At 43.4% G+C, this 12,163-nt stretch overlaps 1 protein-coding gene across 4 annotated transcripts in view; it reads left to right on the top strand.

Moving 5' to 3' along the window:
* Positions 1 to 12,163, top strand: part of LOC110506207 (casein kinase I) — a 45,576-nt gene that overhangs the window by 2,321 nt on the left and 31,092 nt on the right. For all 4 annotated transcript variants that reach the window (XM_036981349.1, XM_036981348.1, XM_036981347.1 and 1 more), the window contains exon 2: positions 11,180 to 11,544. In XM_036981349.1, coding sequence (XP_036837244.1) covers positions 11,370 to 11,544 — 175 coding nt within the window. In that variant the 5' untranslated portion in view covers positions 11,180 to 11,369. The remainder of the gene's footprint in view (positions 1 to 11,179; positions 11,545 to 12,163) is intronic.

Raw genomic sequence — 12,163 nt, 5'->3', positions numbered from 1 at the left:
TTGTCCAGGTGGGAAAGGGTACCTGTGGAGTGAAATAGATTGCATCATCTGTGGATCTTTTGGCATTCTCTCAACCAGCTTCATGAGGTATCAAATCAAAATTTTCAAATGTATTGGTCACATACACGTGTTTAGCAGATTATTGCAGGTGTAGCAAAAATGCTTGTGCATCTGGCTCTGACAGTGCAGTAATATCTAACAAGTATTATCTAAGTTTTACAACATATACCCAATACACATAAAAAATAAGTAAGGAATGGATTAAGAATATATGTCAGAGTGGTATTGGACTAAGATACCGTAGACTAGTATAGACTAGAGGTCGACCGATTATGATTTTTCAACGCCGATACCGATTATTGGAGGACCAAAAAAAGCAGATACCGATTTAATCTGACTATTTTTATTGGTTATTTATTTGTAATAATGACAATTACAACAATACTGAATGAACATGTATTTTAACTTAATATAAAACATCAATAAAATCAATTTAGCCTCAAATAAATAATGAAACATGTTCAATTTGGTTTAAATAATGCAAAAACAAAGTGTTGGAGAAGAAAGTCATATGTGCCATGTAAAAATGTGTGCCATGTAAAATATGTGCCATGTAAAAAAGCTAACGTTTAAGTTCCTTGCTCAGAACATGAGAACATATGAAAGTTGGTGGTTCCTTTTAACATGCGACTTCAATATTCCAAGGTAAGAGGTTTTAGGTTGTAGTTAATATAGTATTTATAGGACTATTTCTCACTATACCATTTGTATTTCATATACCTTTGACTATTGGATGTTCTTATAGGCACAATAGTATTGCCAGTGTAACAGTATAGCTTCCGTCCCCCTCCTCGCCCCTACCTGGGCTCGAACCAGGAACACATCGACAACAGCCACACTAGAAGCATCGTTACCCATCGCTCCACAAAAGCCGCGGCCCTTGCAGCGCAAGGGGAATAACTACTCCAAATCTAAAGGCGAGTGACGTTTGAAACAGTATTAGCGCACACACAGCTAACTAGCTAGCCATTTCACATTGGTTACACCAGCCATTAGGCTGATAGGCTTGAAGTCAAAAACAGCGTTGTGCTTGCGAAGAGCTGCTGGCAAAACGCACGGAAGTGCTGTTTATATGAATGATTACGGGCCTGCTGCTGCTCAGTCAGACTGCTCTATCAAATCAGACTTAATTATAACATAATAACACACAGAAATACGAGCCTTTGGTCATTAATATGATCGAATCCGGAAACTATCATTTCGAAAACAAAATGTTTATTTCAGTGAAATACGGAACCGTTCTGTATTTTATCTAACGGGTGGCATCCCTAAGTCTAAATATTCTTGTTCCATTGCACAACCTTCAATGTATGTCATAATTACGTAAAATTCTGGCAAATTAGTTCGCAATGAGCCAGGCAGCCCAAACTGTTGCATATACCCTGACTCTGCGTGCAATGAACGCAAGAGAAATGATACAATTTCACCTGGTTAATATTGCCTGCTAAACTGGATTAGTAGTTATAACTAGTGATTATGATTGTTTATAAGATAAGTTTAATGCTAGCTAGCAATTTACCTTGGCTTCTACTGCATTTGCGTAACAGGCAGGCTACTTGTGGAGTGCAATGGTTAGAGCGTTGGACTAGTTAACTGTGCGGTTGCAAGATTGAAACCCCTGAGCTGACAAGGTGAAAATCTGTCGTTCTGCCCCAGAACAAGGCAGTTAACCCACAGTTCCTAGGCAGTCATTGAAAATACAAATGTGTTCTTTAACTGACTTGCCTAGTTAAATAAAAGGCATAAAAATATATATATATTTTTTAAATAATCGGAAATCGGCGCCCAAAAATACCGAAATCGGCCCTAATTAATCGGCCATTCCGATTAATCGGTCGACCTCTAGCATAGAGTGCAGTTTATACATATGAGATGAGTAATGCTAGATACAGAAACATTAAAGTGTCTAGTGATCTATTTCTAACAGTGGTCAGGGATTCCTGATCTATGTGTATAGGCAGCCGCCTCTGATGTGCTAACGATGGCTGTTTAGCAGTCTGAAGGCCTTGAGATAGAAGCTGTTTTTCAGCCTGTAGATGCACCTGTACTGACCTCGCCTTCTGGATGTTAGCGGGGTGAATAGGCAGTGGCTCGGATGGTTGATGTCCTTGATGATCTTTTTGGCCTTCCTATGCCATTGGGTGCTGTAGGTGTCCAGGAGGGCAGGAAGTTTCTCCCCGGTAATGCATTGGGCAGACCACACCACCCTCTGGATAGGTTTGCGGTTGTGGTTGGTGCAGTTGCTGTACCAGATGATACAGTCCAATAGGATGCGCTCAGTTGTGCACATCATTACTGGAATGCATTTAAATTAACAGGTGTGCCTTGTTAAAAGTTAATTTGTGGAATTTCTATCCTCAATGCGTTCGAGCCGATCATTTGTGTTGTGACAAGGTAGGGGTCCTATACAGAAGATAGCCCTATTTGGTAAAAGACCTTGTCCATGTTATGACAAGAACAGCTCAAATAAGCAAAGAGAAACGACAGTCCATTACTTTAACCTTTCTGGCACAGGCGTTCTGCTAGCGATCCACCTCGACAACACACTGTGAAATTGCAGAGCGCCAAATTCAAAATACAGAAATAGTCATAATAAACATTCATAAAAAATGCAAGTGTTATACATCGGTTTAAAGAGTTACTTCTTGTTAATCCAGCCGCTTTGTCAGATTTCAAAAAGGCTTTACGGCGAAAGCATACCATGCGATTATCTGAGGACAGCGCCCCGCATACAAAAGCATCAAAAACATTTCCCAACCAAACAGATGCATCACGAAGGTCAGAAATGGCTATAAAATAAATTGCTTACCTTTGAAGATCTTCATCTTTTTGCTATCCCAAAGGTCTGTTACACAATGAATGGTTGTTTTATTCGATAAAGTCCTTCTTTATATCCCAAAAATGTCAGTGTTTGATTCAGAAATGCACCGGTTCCAACTCGCCCAACATGCCTACAAAGGATCTAAGTTACCTGTAAACTTAGTCCAAACATTTCAAACAACGTTTCTCATCCAATCTCAGGTACCCTAAAATGTTAATAATCATTTTCAATACCGGCGAAAAACACCACCTGAGTGACACTTAGAAACAATACGACTACTTCTTAATTTTAAAAAAAATTAAAACATTGAAAATTTTCTGAAGACTGTTGACTTCTAGTGGAAGCCATAGGAACTGCAATCTGTGTCCTAGTAATTTGGCTTCCCCATAGAAAAGCATTGGGTTTCGCCTGCCAAATCAGTTCTGTTATACACACAGACATTATTTTAACAGTTTTAGAAACGTTAGTGTTTTCTATCCAATACTACCATGCATATGCATATCCTAGCTTCTGGGCCTGAGTAACAGGCAGTTTACTTTGGGCTGGTCAGTCATCCAAACCTCCGAATACTGCCCCCTATCTCTAAGAAGTTTCTCAAAAATTTCATAAACTTTTAAAGTTTCTTCAAGTGCAGTCACAAAAACCATCAGCGCTATGATGAAACTGGCTCTCATTAGGACCGCCACAGGAAAGGAAGACCCAGAGTTACCTCTGCTGCAGAGGATATGTTCATAAGAGTTAACTGCACCTCAGAAATTGCAGCCCAAATAAATGCTTCACAGAGTTCAAGTAACAGACACATCTCAACATCAACTGTTCAGGAGACTGCGTGAATCAGGCCTTCATGGTCAAATTGCTGCAAAGAAACCACTACTAAAGGACACATAAGAAGGAGAGACTTGCTTGGGCCAAGAAACACGAGCAATGGACATTAGACCGAGTCCAAATTTGAATTATTTGGTCCAACCGCAATGTATTTATGAGACGCAGAGTAGGTGAACGAATGATCTCTGCGTGTGTGGTTCCCACAGTGAAGCATGGAGGAGAAGGTGTGATGTGGTGCCAGGGTCTCAGGCTAACCACAATGCCTATAGGAGGCACCAGGCCCAGCAAGGTGCCAGGGTCACTGGTTAACCACAAGATGAATAGGAGGCACCAGGCCCAGCAAGGTGTAGGGTCTCAGGTTAACCACAAGGTCTGTAGGAGGCACCAGGCCCAGCAAGGTGCCAGGGTCTCAGGTTAACCACAAGGTATGTAAGAGGCACCAGGCCCAGCAAGGTGCCAGGGTCTCAGGTTAACCACAAGGTCTGTAGGAGGCACCAGGACCAGCAAGATGCAGGGTCTCAGGTTAACCACAAGGTCTGTAGGAGGCACCAGGACCAGCAAGATGCAGGGTCTCAGGTTAACCACAATGTCTGTAGGAGGCACCAGGACCAGCAAGGTGCCAGGGTTGTTCTCAACCCACTTTCTTTTATCCTTTTATTTATGACAGAACTCCCTTCCACCAAATGTGTACGATTACTGGAAATTATTGTTAATTGTCATAAACTGAAAAATTGACCACACGATGAATTGTGAGTTTAAGGTTGCAACACATTCTTTCTGTTCCGTCCAGTGTTGTCACGATTCCAGAACTACGAAACCAGATTTTAAACTCAATGGTCCTTTAAAATCCTACGTTATGTAAAATATTGTGTTTTGTAGTTTACAAAATAAACAAATGTGACTGAGTGACAGCATAAGATTTTTTCCCACCAAAGATTAGGACTGTTAACCTCAGGAAATGAAGTCTGCTTCATGTTTTGTTGCCTTTGCTTCTTTACTTCCTAGTATCGCGATACTGGTATCATGACAACTGTAATTAGGTCAGCCCGTGTCCCGACACGTTTTCTTTGAAGACCTGCTTGGAAAAGTTGAGTTGGCCTGTGTTGTTGTGTGGGGAACTTTGAAAGGAAGTCAATGGGGCTGAGAAATTGCCTCAAGCAACAGTGCATGAGAGAAGACAGTGGGAGAACCAGCTGCTAGCTGGCACTGCCACAGTGGGAATCTACTATTGCCCCCCCCAGATCTGATCTTTCCACTAAAGGTTAATGTCTCCTTTTTAGAGCAGGGGTGTCAAACTCAGTACATGGACTGTGTCTGCTAGTTTTGTTAGTTCCTTTTCATTTGGCCAAATAAGACCTAGACGACAAGGTGAGGGTAGTTTTTAACCAATTAGGGACCCTAGTTGATCTATAAAGTACAAGGGATGAGTGAACCCGCAGATACTCGGCCCTGCATATGAGTTTGACACCTGTGACAAACTCATTGGGAGCTAACCCTGTCCACACCCTGTCGCTGCAGTGTTATTGCAGCTAACCCTGTCCACACACTGTCGCTGCAGTGTTATTGTAGCTAACCCTGTCCACACACTGTCGCTGCAGTGTTATTGTAGCTAACCCTGTCCACACACTGTCGCTGCAGTGTTATTATTGTAGCTAATCCTGTCCACACACTGTCACCGCAGTGTTATTATTGTAGCTAACCCTGTCCACACACTGTCGCTGCAGTGTTATTATTGTAGCTAACCCTGTCCACACACTGTCGCTGCAGTGTTATTATTGTAGCTAACCCTGTCCACACACTGTCGCTGCAGTGTTATTATTGTAGCTAACCCTGTCCACACACTGTCGCCGCAGTGTTATTATTGTAGCTAACCCTGTCCACACACTGTCGCTGCAGTGTTATTATTGTAGCTAACCCTGTCCACACACTGTCGCTGCAGTGTTATTATTGTAGCTAACCCTGTCCACACACTGTCGCTGCAGTGTTATTATTGTAGCTAACCCTGTCCACACACTGTCGCCGCAGTGTTATTATTGTAGCTAACCCTGTCCACACACTGTCGCTGCAGTGTTATTGTAGCTAACCCTGTCCACACACTGTCGCTGCAGTGTTATTATTGTAGCTAACCCTGTCCACACCCTGTCGCCGCAGTGTTATTATTGCAGCTAACCCTGTCCACACACTGTCGCTGCAGTGTTATTGCAGCTAACCCTGTCCACACACTGTCACTGCAGTGTTATTATTGTAGCTAACCCTGTCCACACACTGTCGCTGCAGTGTTATTATTGTAGCTAACCCTGTCCACACACTGTCGCCGCAGTGTTATTATTGTAGATAACCCTGTCCACACACTGTCACTGCAGTGTTATTATTGTAGCTAACCCTGTCCACACACTGTCGCTGCAGTGTTATTATTGTAGCTAACCCTGTCCACACACTGTCGCCGCAGTGTTATTATTGTAGCTAACCCTGTCCACACACTGTCGCTGCAGTGTTATTGTAGCTAACCCTGTCCACACACTGTCGCTGCAGTGTTATTATTGTAGCTAACCCTGTCCACACCCTGTCGCCGCAGTGTTATTATTGCAGCTAACCCTGTCCACACACTGTCGCTGCAGTGTTATTGCAGCTAACCCTGTCCACACACTGTCACTGCAGTGTTATTATTGTAGCTAACCCTGTCCACACACTGTCGCTGCAGTGTTATTATTGTAGCTAACCCTGTCCACACACTGTCGCCGCAGTGTTATTATTGTAGATAACCCTGTCCACACACTGTCGCTGCAGTGTTATTATTGTAGATAACCCTGTCCACACCCTGTCGCTGCAGTGTTATTGTAGCTAACCCTGTCCACACACTGTCGCTGCAGTGTTATTGTAGCTAACCCTGTCCACACACTGTCACTGCAGTGTTATTGTAGCTAACCCTGTCCACACACTGTCGCTGCAGTGTTATTGTAGCTAACCCTGTCCACACACTGTCACCGCAGTGTTATTATTGTAGCTAACCCTGTCCACACCCTGTCGCCGCAGTGTTATTATTGTAGCTAACCCTGTCCACACCCTGTCACCGCAGTGTTATTATTGTAGCTAACCCTGTCCACACCCTGTCGCTGCAGTGTTATTATTGTAGCTAACCCTGTCCACACACTGTCGCTGCAGTGTTATTATTGTAGCTAACCCTGTCCACACCCTGTCGCTGCAGTGTTATTATTGTAGCTAACCCTGTCCACACACTGTCGCTGCAGTGTTATTATTGTAGCTAACCCTGTCCACACACTGTCGCCGCAGTGTTATTATTGTAGATAACCCTGTCCACACACTGTCGCTGCAGTGTTATTATTGTAGATAACCCTGTCCACACCCTGTCGCTGCAGTGTTAATATTGTAGCTAACCCTGTCCACACACTGTCGCCGCAGTGTTATTATTGTAGCTAACCCTGTCCACACGCTGTCACTGCAGTGTTATTATTGTAGCTAACCCTGTCCACACACTGTCGCCGCAGTGTTATTATTGTAGCTAACCCTGTCCACACCCTGTCGCTGCAGTGTTATTATTGTAGCTAACCCTGTCCACACACTGTCGCTGCAGTGTTATTGTAGCTAACCCTGTCCACACACTGTCGCCGCAGTGTTATTATTGTAGCTAACCCTGTCCACACACTGTCGCTGCAGTGTTATTATTGTAGCTAACCCTGTCCACACACTGTCACTGCAGTGTTATTGTAGCTAACCCTGTCCACACACTGTCACCGCAGTGTTATTATTGTAGCTAACCCTGTCCACACACTGTCGCTGCAGTGTTATTATTGTAGCTAACCCTGTCCACACCCTGTCGCTGCAGTGTTATTATTGTAGCTAACCCTGTCCACACACTGTCACTGCAGTGTTATTGTAGCTAACCCTGTCCACACACTGTCACTGCAGTGTTATTGCAGCTAACCCTGTCCACACACTGTCGCCGCAGTGTTATTATTGTAGCTAACCCTGTCCACACACTGTCACCGCAGTGTTATTATTGTAGCTAACCCTGTCCACACACTGTCACTGCAGTGTTATTGTAGCTAACCCTGTCCACACACTGTCACCACAGTGTTATTGTAGCTAACCCTGTCCACACACTGTCGCTGCAGTGTTATTGTAGCTAACCCTGTCCACACCCTGTCGCTGCAGTGTTATTATTGTAGCTAACCCTGTCCACACCCTGTCACTGCAGTGTTATTGTAGCTAACCCTGTCCACACACTGTCGCTGCAGTGTTATTATTGTAGCTAACCCTGTCGCTGCAGTGTTATTATTGTAGCTAACCCTGTCCACACACTGTCACTGCAGTATTATTGTAGCTAACCCTGTCCACACCCTGTCGCTGCAGTGTTATTATTGTAGCTAACCCTGTCCACACCCTGTCGCTGCAGTGTTATTATTGTAGCTAACCCTGTCCACACCCTGTCGCTGCAGTGTTATTGTAGCTAACCCTGTCCACACACTGTCGCCGCAGTGTTATTGTAGCTATTTGTCACCAGTCTTGATCATTAAACACCCAAACACTCAGTTTGATAGTGCAGCCTGTTGTCTGAGCTACCTCAACTGTATAGCCTACTAGAGAGATAATGCGGCCTGTTGTCTGAGCTACCTCAACTGTATAGCCTACTAGAGAGATAATGTGGCCTGTTGTCTGAGCTACCTCAACTGTATAGCCTACTAGAGAGATAATGCGGCCTGTTGTCTGAGCTACCTCAACTGTATAGCCTACTAGAGAGATACTGTGGCCTGTTGTCTGAGCTACCTCAACTGTATAGCCTACTAGAGAGATAATGCGGCCTGTTGTCTGAGCTACCTCAACTGTATAGCCTACTAGAGAGATAATGTGGCCTGCTGTTTGAGCTACCTCAACTGTATAGCCTACCAGAGAGTAGAGTAGTACTTTATTGATCCCTTACTTGGAAAAAATGTTTTATCACCACAGACAAGTATCAATACTACAGCCTACACATAATGATTAACCGATATTAACTGCACCTCAGGACCATTAAAAGAGTCATTTTTTTGTTAGAAAATAAATGTTTTTGTCTATCCTTTTCTGGGGAAACGAGCAATAACATTTGTATCATGGGCGTAATCATAAATCATCACATGCAAAACCTGATGGCTATGAGTAAGAATATACTATATACTCCTATTACAGGATTTCCCACTGCCTGGTGTCTGAAAAACACTTCTGATGGTGTCATGCACACACATGATGCCAAAAAAAACTACTTAGCAGGAAAGCCATCAATGTTATGTTTTTTTGGCATCATGTGTGCATGACAACAGAAGTGTTTTTCAGACACCAGGCAGTGGGAAATCCTGTGTTGAAGTTAATGGTTGTAATGCACAGATGGCTTAACATATGGCTACGGTCATATAGACTTAAAGTAAGGTAACCTACACTGTTATCTAACTTTTATTAGATGACAGTATTAATGCAAGTTAATGTTATACCCACCACTAGGTGAGCAGCATGTAGTAAATATCGACCCCCTACAAACACACATGAAGGCCAATTTCCAATTTGATTATTGGACTGGAAAAAGTATCACACTCATTCATCTAAGGCAATAACACTAGTCATTTAGGTCTAATACAGCCATGTATGCACACAAGATCCAGCATGACTGTTGTGCAGCCAGATAGATGGAAATGATTGCCCTGGCTGGGACTGGATAAGTTGTCACCTCACCAACACCACTGCTGTCTTTGCTGTGCTGTGCTCTCCCTGTTTTGTAGTCATGCACTGTTTTAGGGGTTTATGTAATGGGAAGGCTGTGGAGCTGCCCTTGGGAGAGACTGGCTGTCTTTGACGCTGAGATAGAATTTGAGAAACTGAACATGAGTCACCAGAGCACACACACACTACTCCAGCTTCACCCATGCCTCCATGTCTCAGCAAATCATCTATGCTTTTCAGGATTCATTGTGTTGATATAAAACAAATACATTGAGCAGTTATCGATGTGCAAACATAATTTAGTTGATGTGCAAACATAATTTGGTTGAGGACGCACTGGTGGCTCTTGGGAAAGGGAGCTAGCTTTGTAGGTCCATTGAAAGTAGGCCTAGGCTACATCTGTTTTCACTACTTTTGTCTCCTGACTGATCATTGTATGAAGTTGTTATACACCACTGGTGTGCTATTGTAATTAACGAGCAAGAAATCATTACTGGCAGTCTCAAGACAGTGTGATCGGGTTTACAATGATTAGGCCTGTTAACACACTCTCATGGGCAAGACATTGTGTTGATGAAGTCCAGGCTGTGTGTAAAGTTGTTATTTTGTTTCCCTGCTGTGAGACAACTTTATGTAATGGTTTACATAATCATCTCACTACCCACATCCTTGAGTACAGCCAGTGGGTGTAATCTAAGATGATTAAAATCACGACTTTCACTTTGTCTCCAGGGTCAAACCTCTTGACTACATTTCATGTTGGTTAGTATCTCTCTAGCAAGTCTTCGGTGGTAGAGCGAGACGTACAACAATGTTGTTCTGTTCACCTTTCTAATAGTAGACAATGATAAGAAATTGACTGTAGTCCATGTGCTCAACTTTGTCCTACTCAACATAGTATTTGTCTCCTTAAGGCTAGAATCCTTAGTTAGAACAATAACAAAGTGTTACCCTGCCTCTGTTTTGGTAAAAGCTTAAGGATGGACCTAGAGAAATGTTAACTCAAATTCATAGGCAGAGCTATGTATGCAAGACCTGACCATCCATGATGTCAAAATTATATTTAAATTGAGGCTATATGGTGTTTGTTTACAGTAAAATAATAAGTTTATTTTGTGTTCTGAATGGGTATTGACAGTTGATCTAAACACTGCATTTATACGTTTTTATAGTTATCAAATCAATGGGTAAAAATCATTAAGTTAAAAACATTGCTGTAGCAAGTAAGGATTCCTAGCTTTAATAAGCATGGTAGCTAACAGTCCAGCATGCTCTGATTTGAAGTATGTCCCGTTCAGCCAGACAAAGGATCTCAGTAGATATATTTTCATTTACGTTTTTTTTTTTTTTACCGTTAAAAAAAAAAAAAATGTACCGTTTTTTTTTTTTCTTACTCAGTTAAGAAGAAAATCTTATTCGCAATGACTGCCTACCCCGGCTTAACCCTAACGACGCAGGGCCAATTGTGCGCCGCCCTATGGGACTCCCAATCACGGCCGGTTGTGATACAGCCAGGAATCGAACCGGGTCTGTAGTGACGCCTCTAGCACTGAGATGCATTGCCTTAGACCACTGCGCCACTCGGGAGCCCATATTGGCCAGGTGCCTCGTAGGACAGTCAGTCTAGATTTATTGATGGCCTGCTGGTGAAACCAAAGTGCTGAGTCATAGATCACCTCTTTAAACCACCATTGTCCTCATTCACTCAATGACATTGTACTGAGAGACTTCTCCTAACGTGTTTACTTCCTGCTTGCTCCCTAGGTCTCCTATCTCTTCCCTGGTCCGACCCCGATGTCGAGCACATCGGCCAGCCACCACAGTGAGTGGTAGAGGGAGGGCGAAGGGGCAGCCAGCGGCCCTGTGCCTGTGACGGGCTGTGGTGGGCACGGCCCGAGGCCTCTAACTGGATCCCTCGAAGCAGCAGCAGCCGCCCGGCGGTTCCCGCAGTGCCATGGACCATCCAAAAGAGGGTGAGCGGCCGGCGAGGAGCAGCAAGGTGGCACAGGGGCGCAGCGGGCACTCTAGACCCTCCAGCTCCTCAGCCTCCTCCGGGGTTCTCATGGTGGGACCCAACTTCCGCGTGGGCAAGAAGATCGGCTGCGGCAACTTCGGAGAACTGAAGCTCGGTAAGAGGAGTTAATGTAATCTTTATAATGGTAGGACTGTATTTCATATTGATCCACCCAAGGACACTCGGTTTACATGTGATAACATGAACTACTCTTTGTTGTGTTGATCATTTCATACGATGTGTTGGACACTAGTGTTGTCATGATACCAACGTATTACTTACAATACGATACCAGACCAAGTGTCACGATACTGAGTAGTATATTACCGTGGTTTATCTTGGCCAGGTCGCAGTTGCAAATGAGAACTTGTTTTCAACTAGCCTACCTGGTTAAATAAAGGTGAAATTATTTTTTTATTTTTTTTATTTTTTTTTTTCAATACCGTGCATCACTATTGGCCACACAAGCCTCCCAGACCCAGTATCGCTTATGTTGTCCATAGTGCTTTTATTTTGGGCTCACGGGGATAGGCATATATTGATAGTGATTTATTCATGCCTGCTTCATAGTAATCACATAAATAATGCACAGTCTTTCAGTGGCTTGGCCTATCATGGCCAGGAACATAAAAGCCATATTTCAGATGCTAAATTCATGACATTCTGACAATCCAATGACACGGAGGACTGAGAAGGTTTATCAGCTTCAACGTGTGCTGTTATAACTGGTTATA

Source organism: Oncorhynchus mykiss, chromosome 6 (genome assembly GCF_013265735.2).
Source record: "Oncorhynchus mykiss isolate Arlee chromosome 6, USDA_OmykA_1.1, whole genome shotgun sequence".
Classification (NCBI taxonomy): domain Eukaryota; kingdom Metazoa; phylum Chordata; class Actinopteri; order Salmoniformes; family Salmonidae; genus Oncorhynchus; species Oncorhynchus mykiss.
Note: the sequence above shows the minus strand (reverse complement) of the source record. Positions and strands in the feature narration are given on the sequence as shown.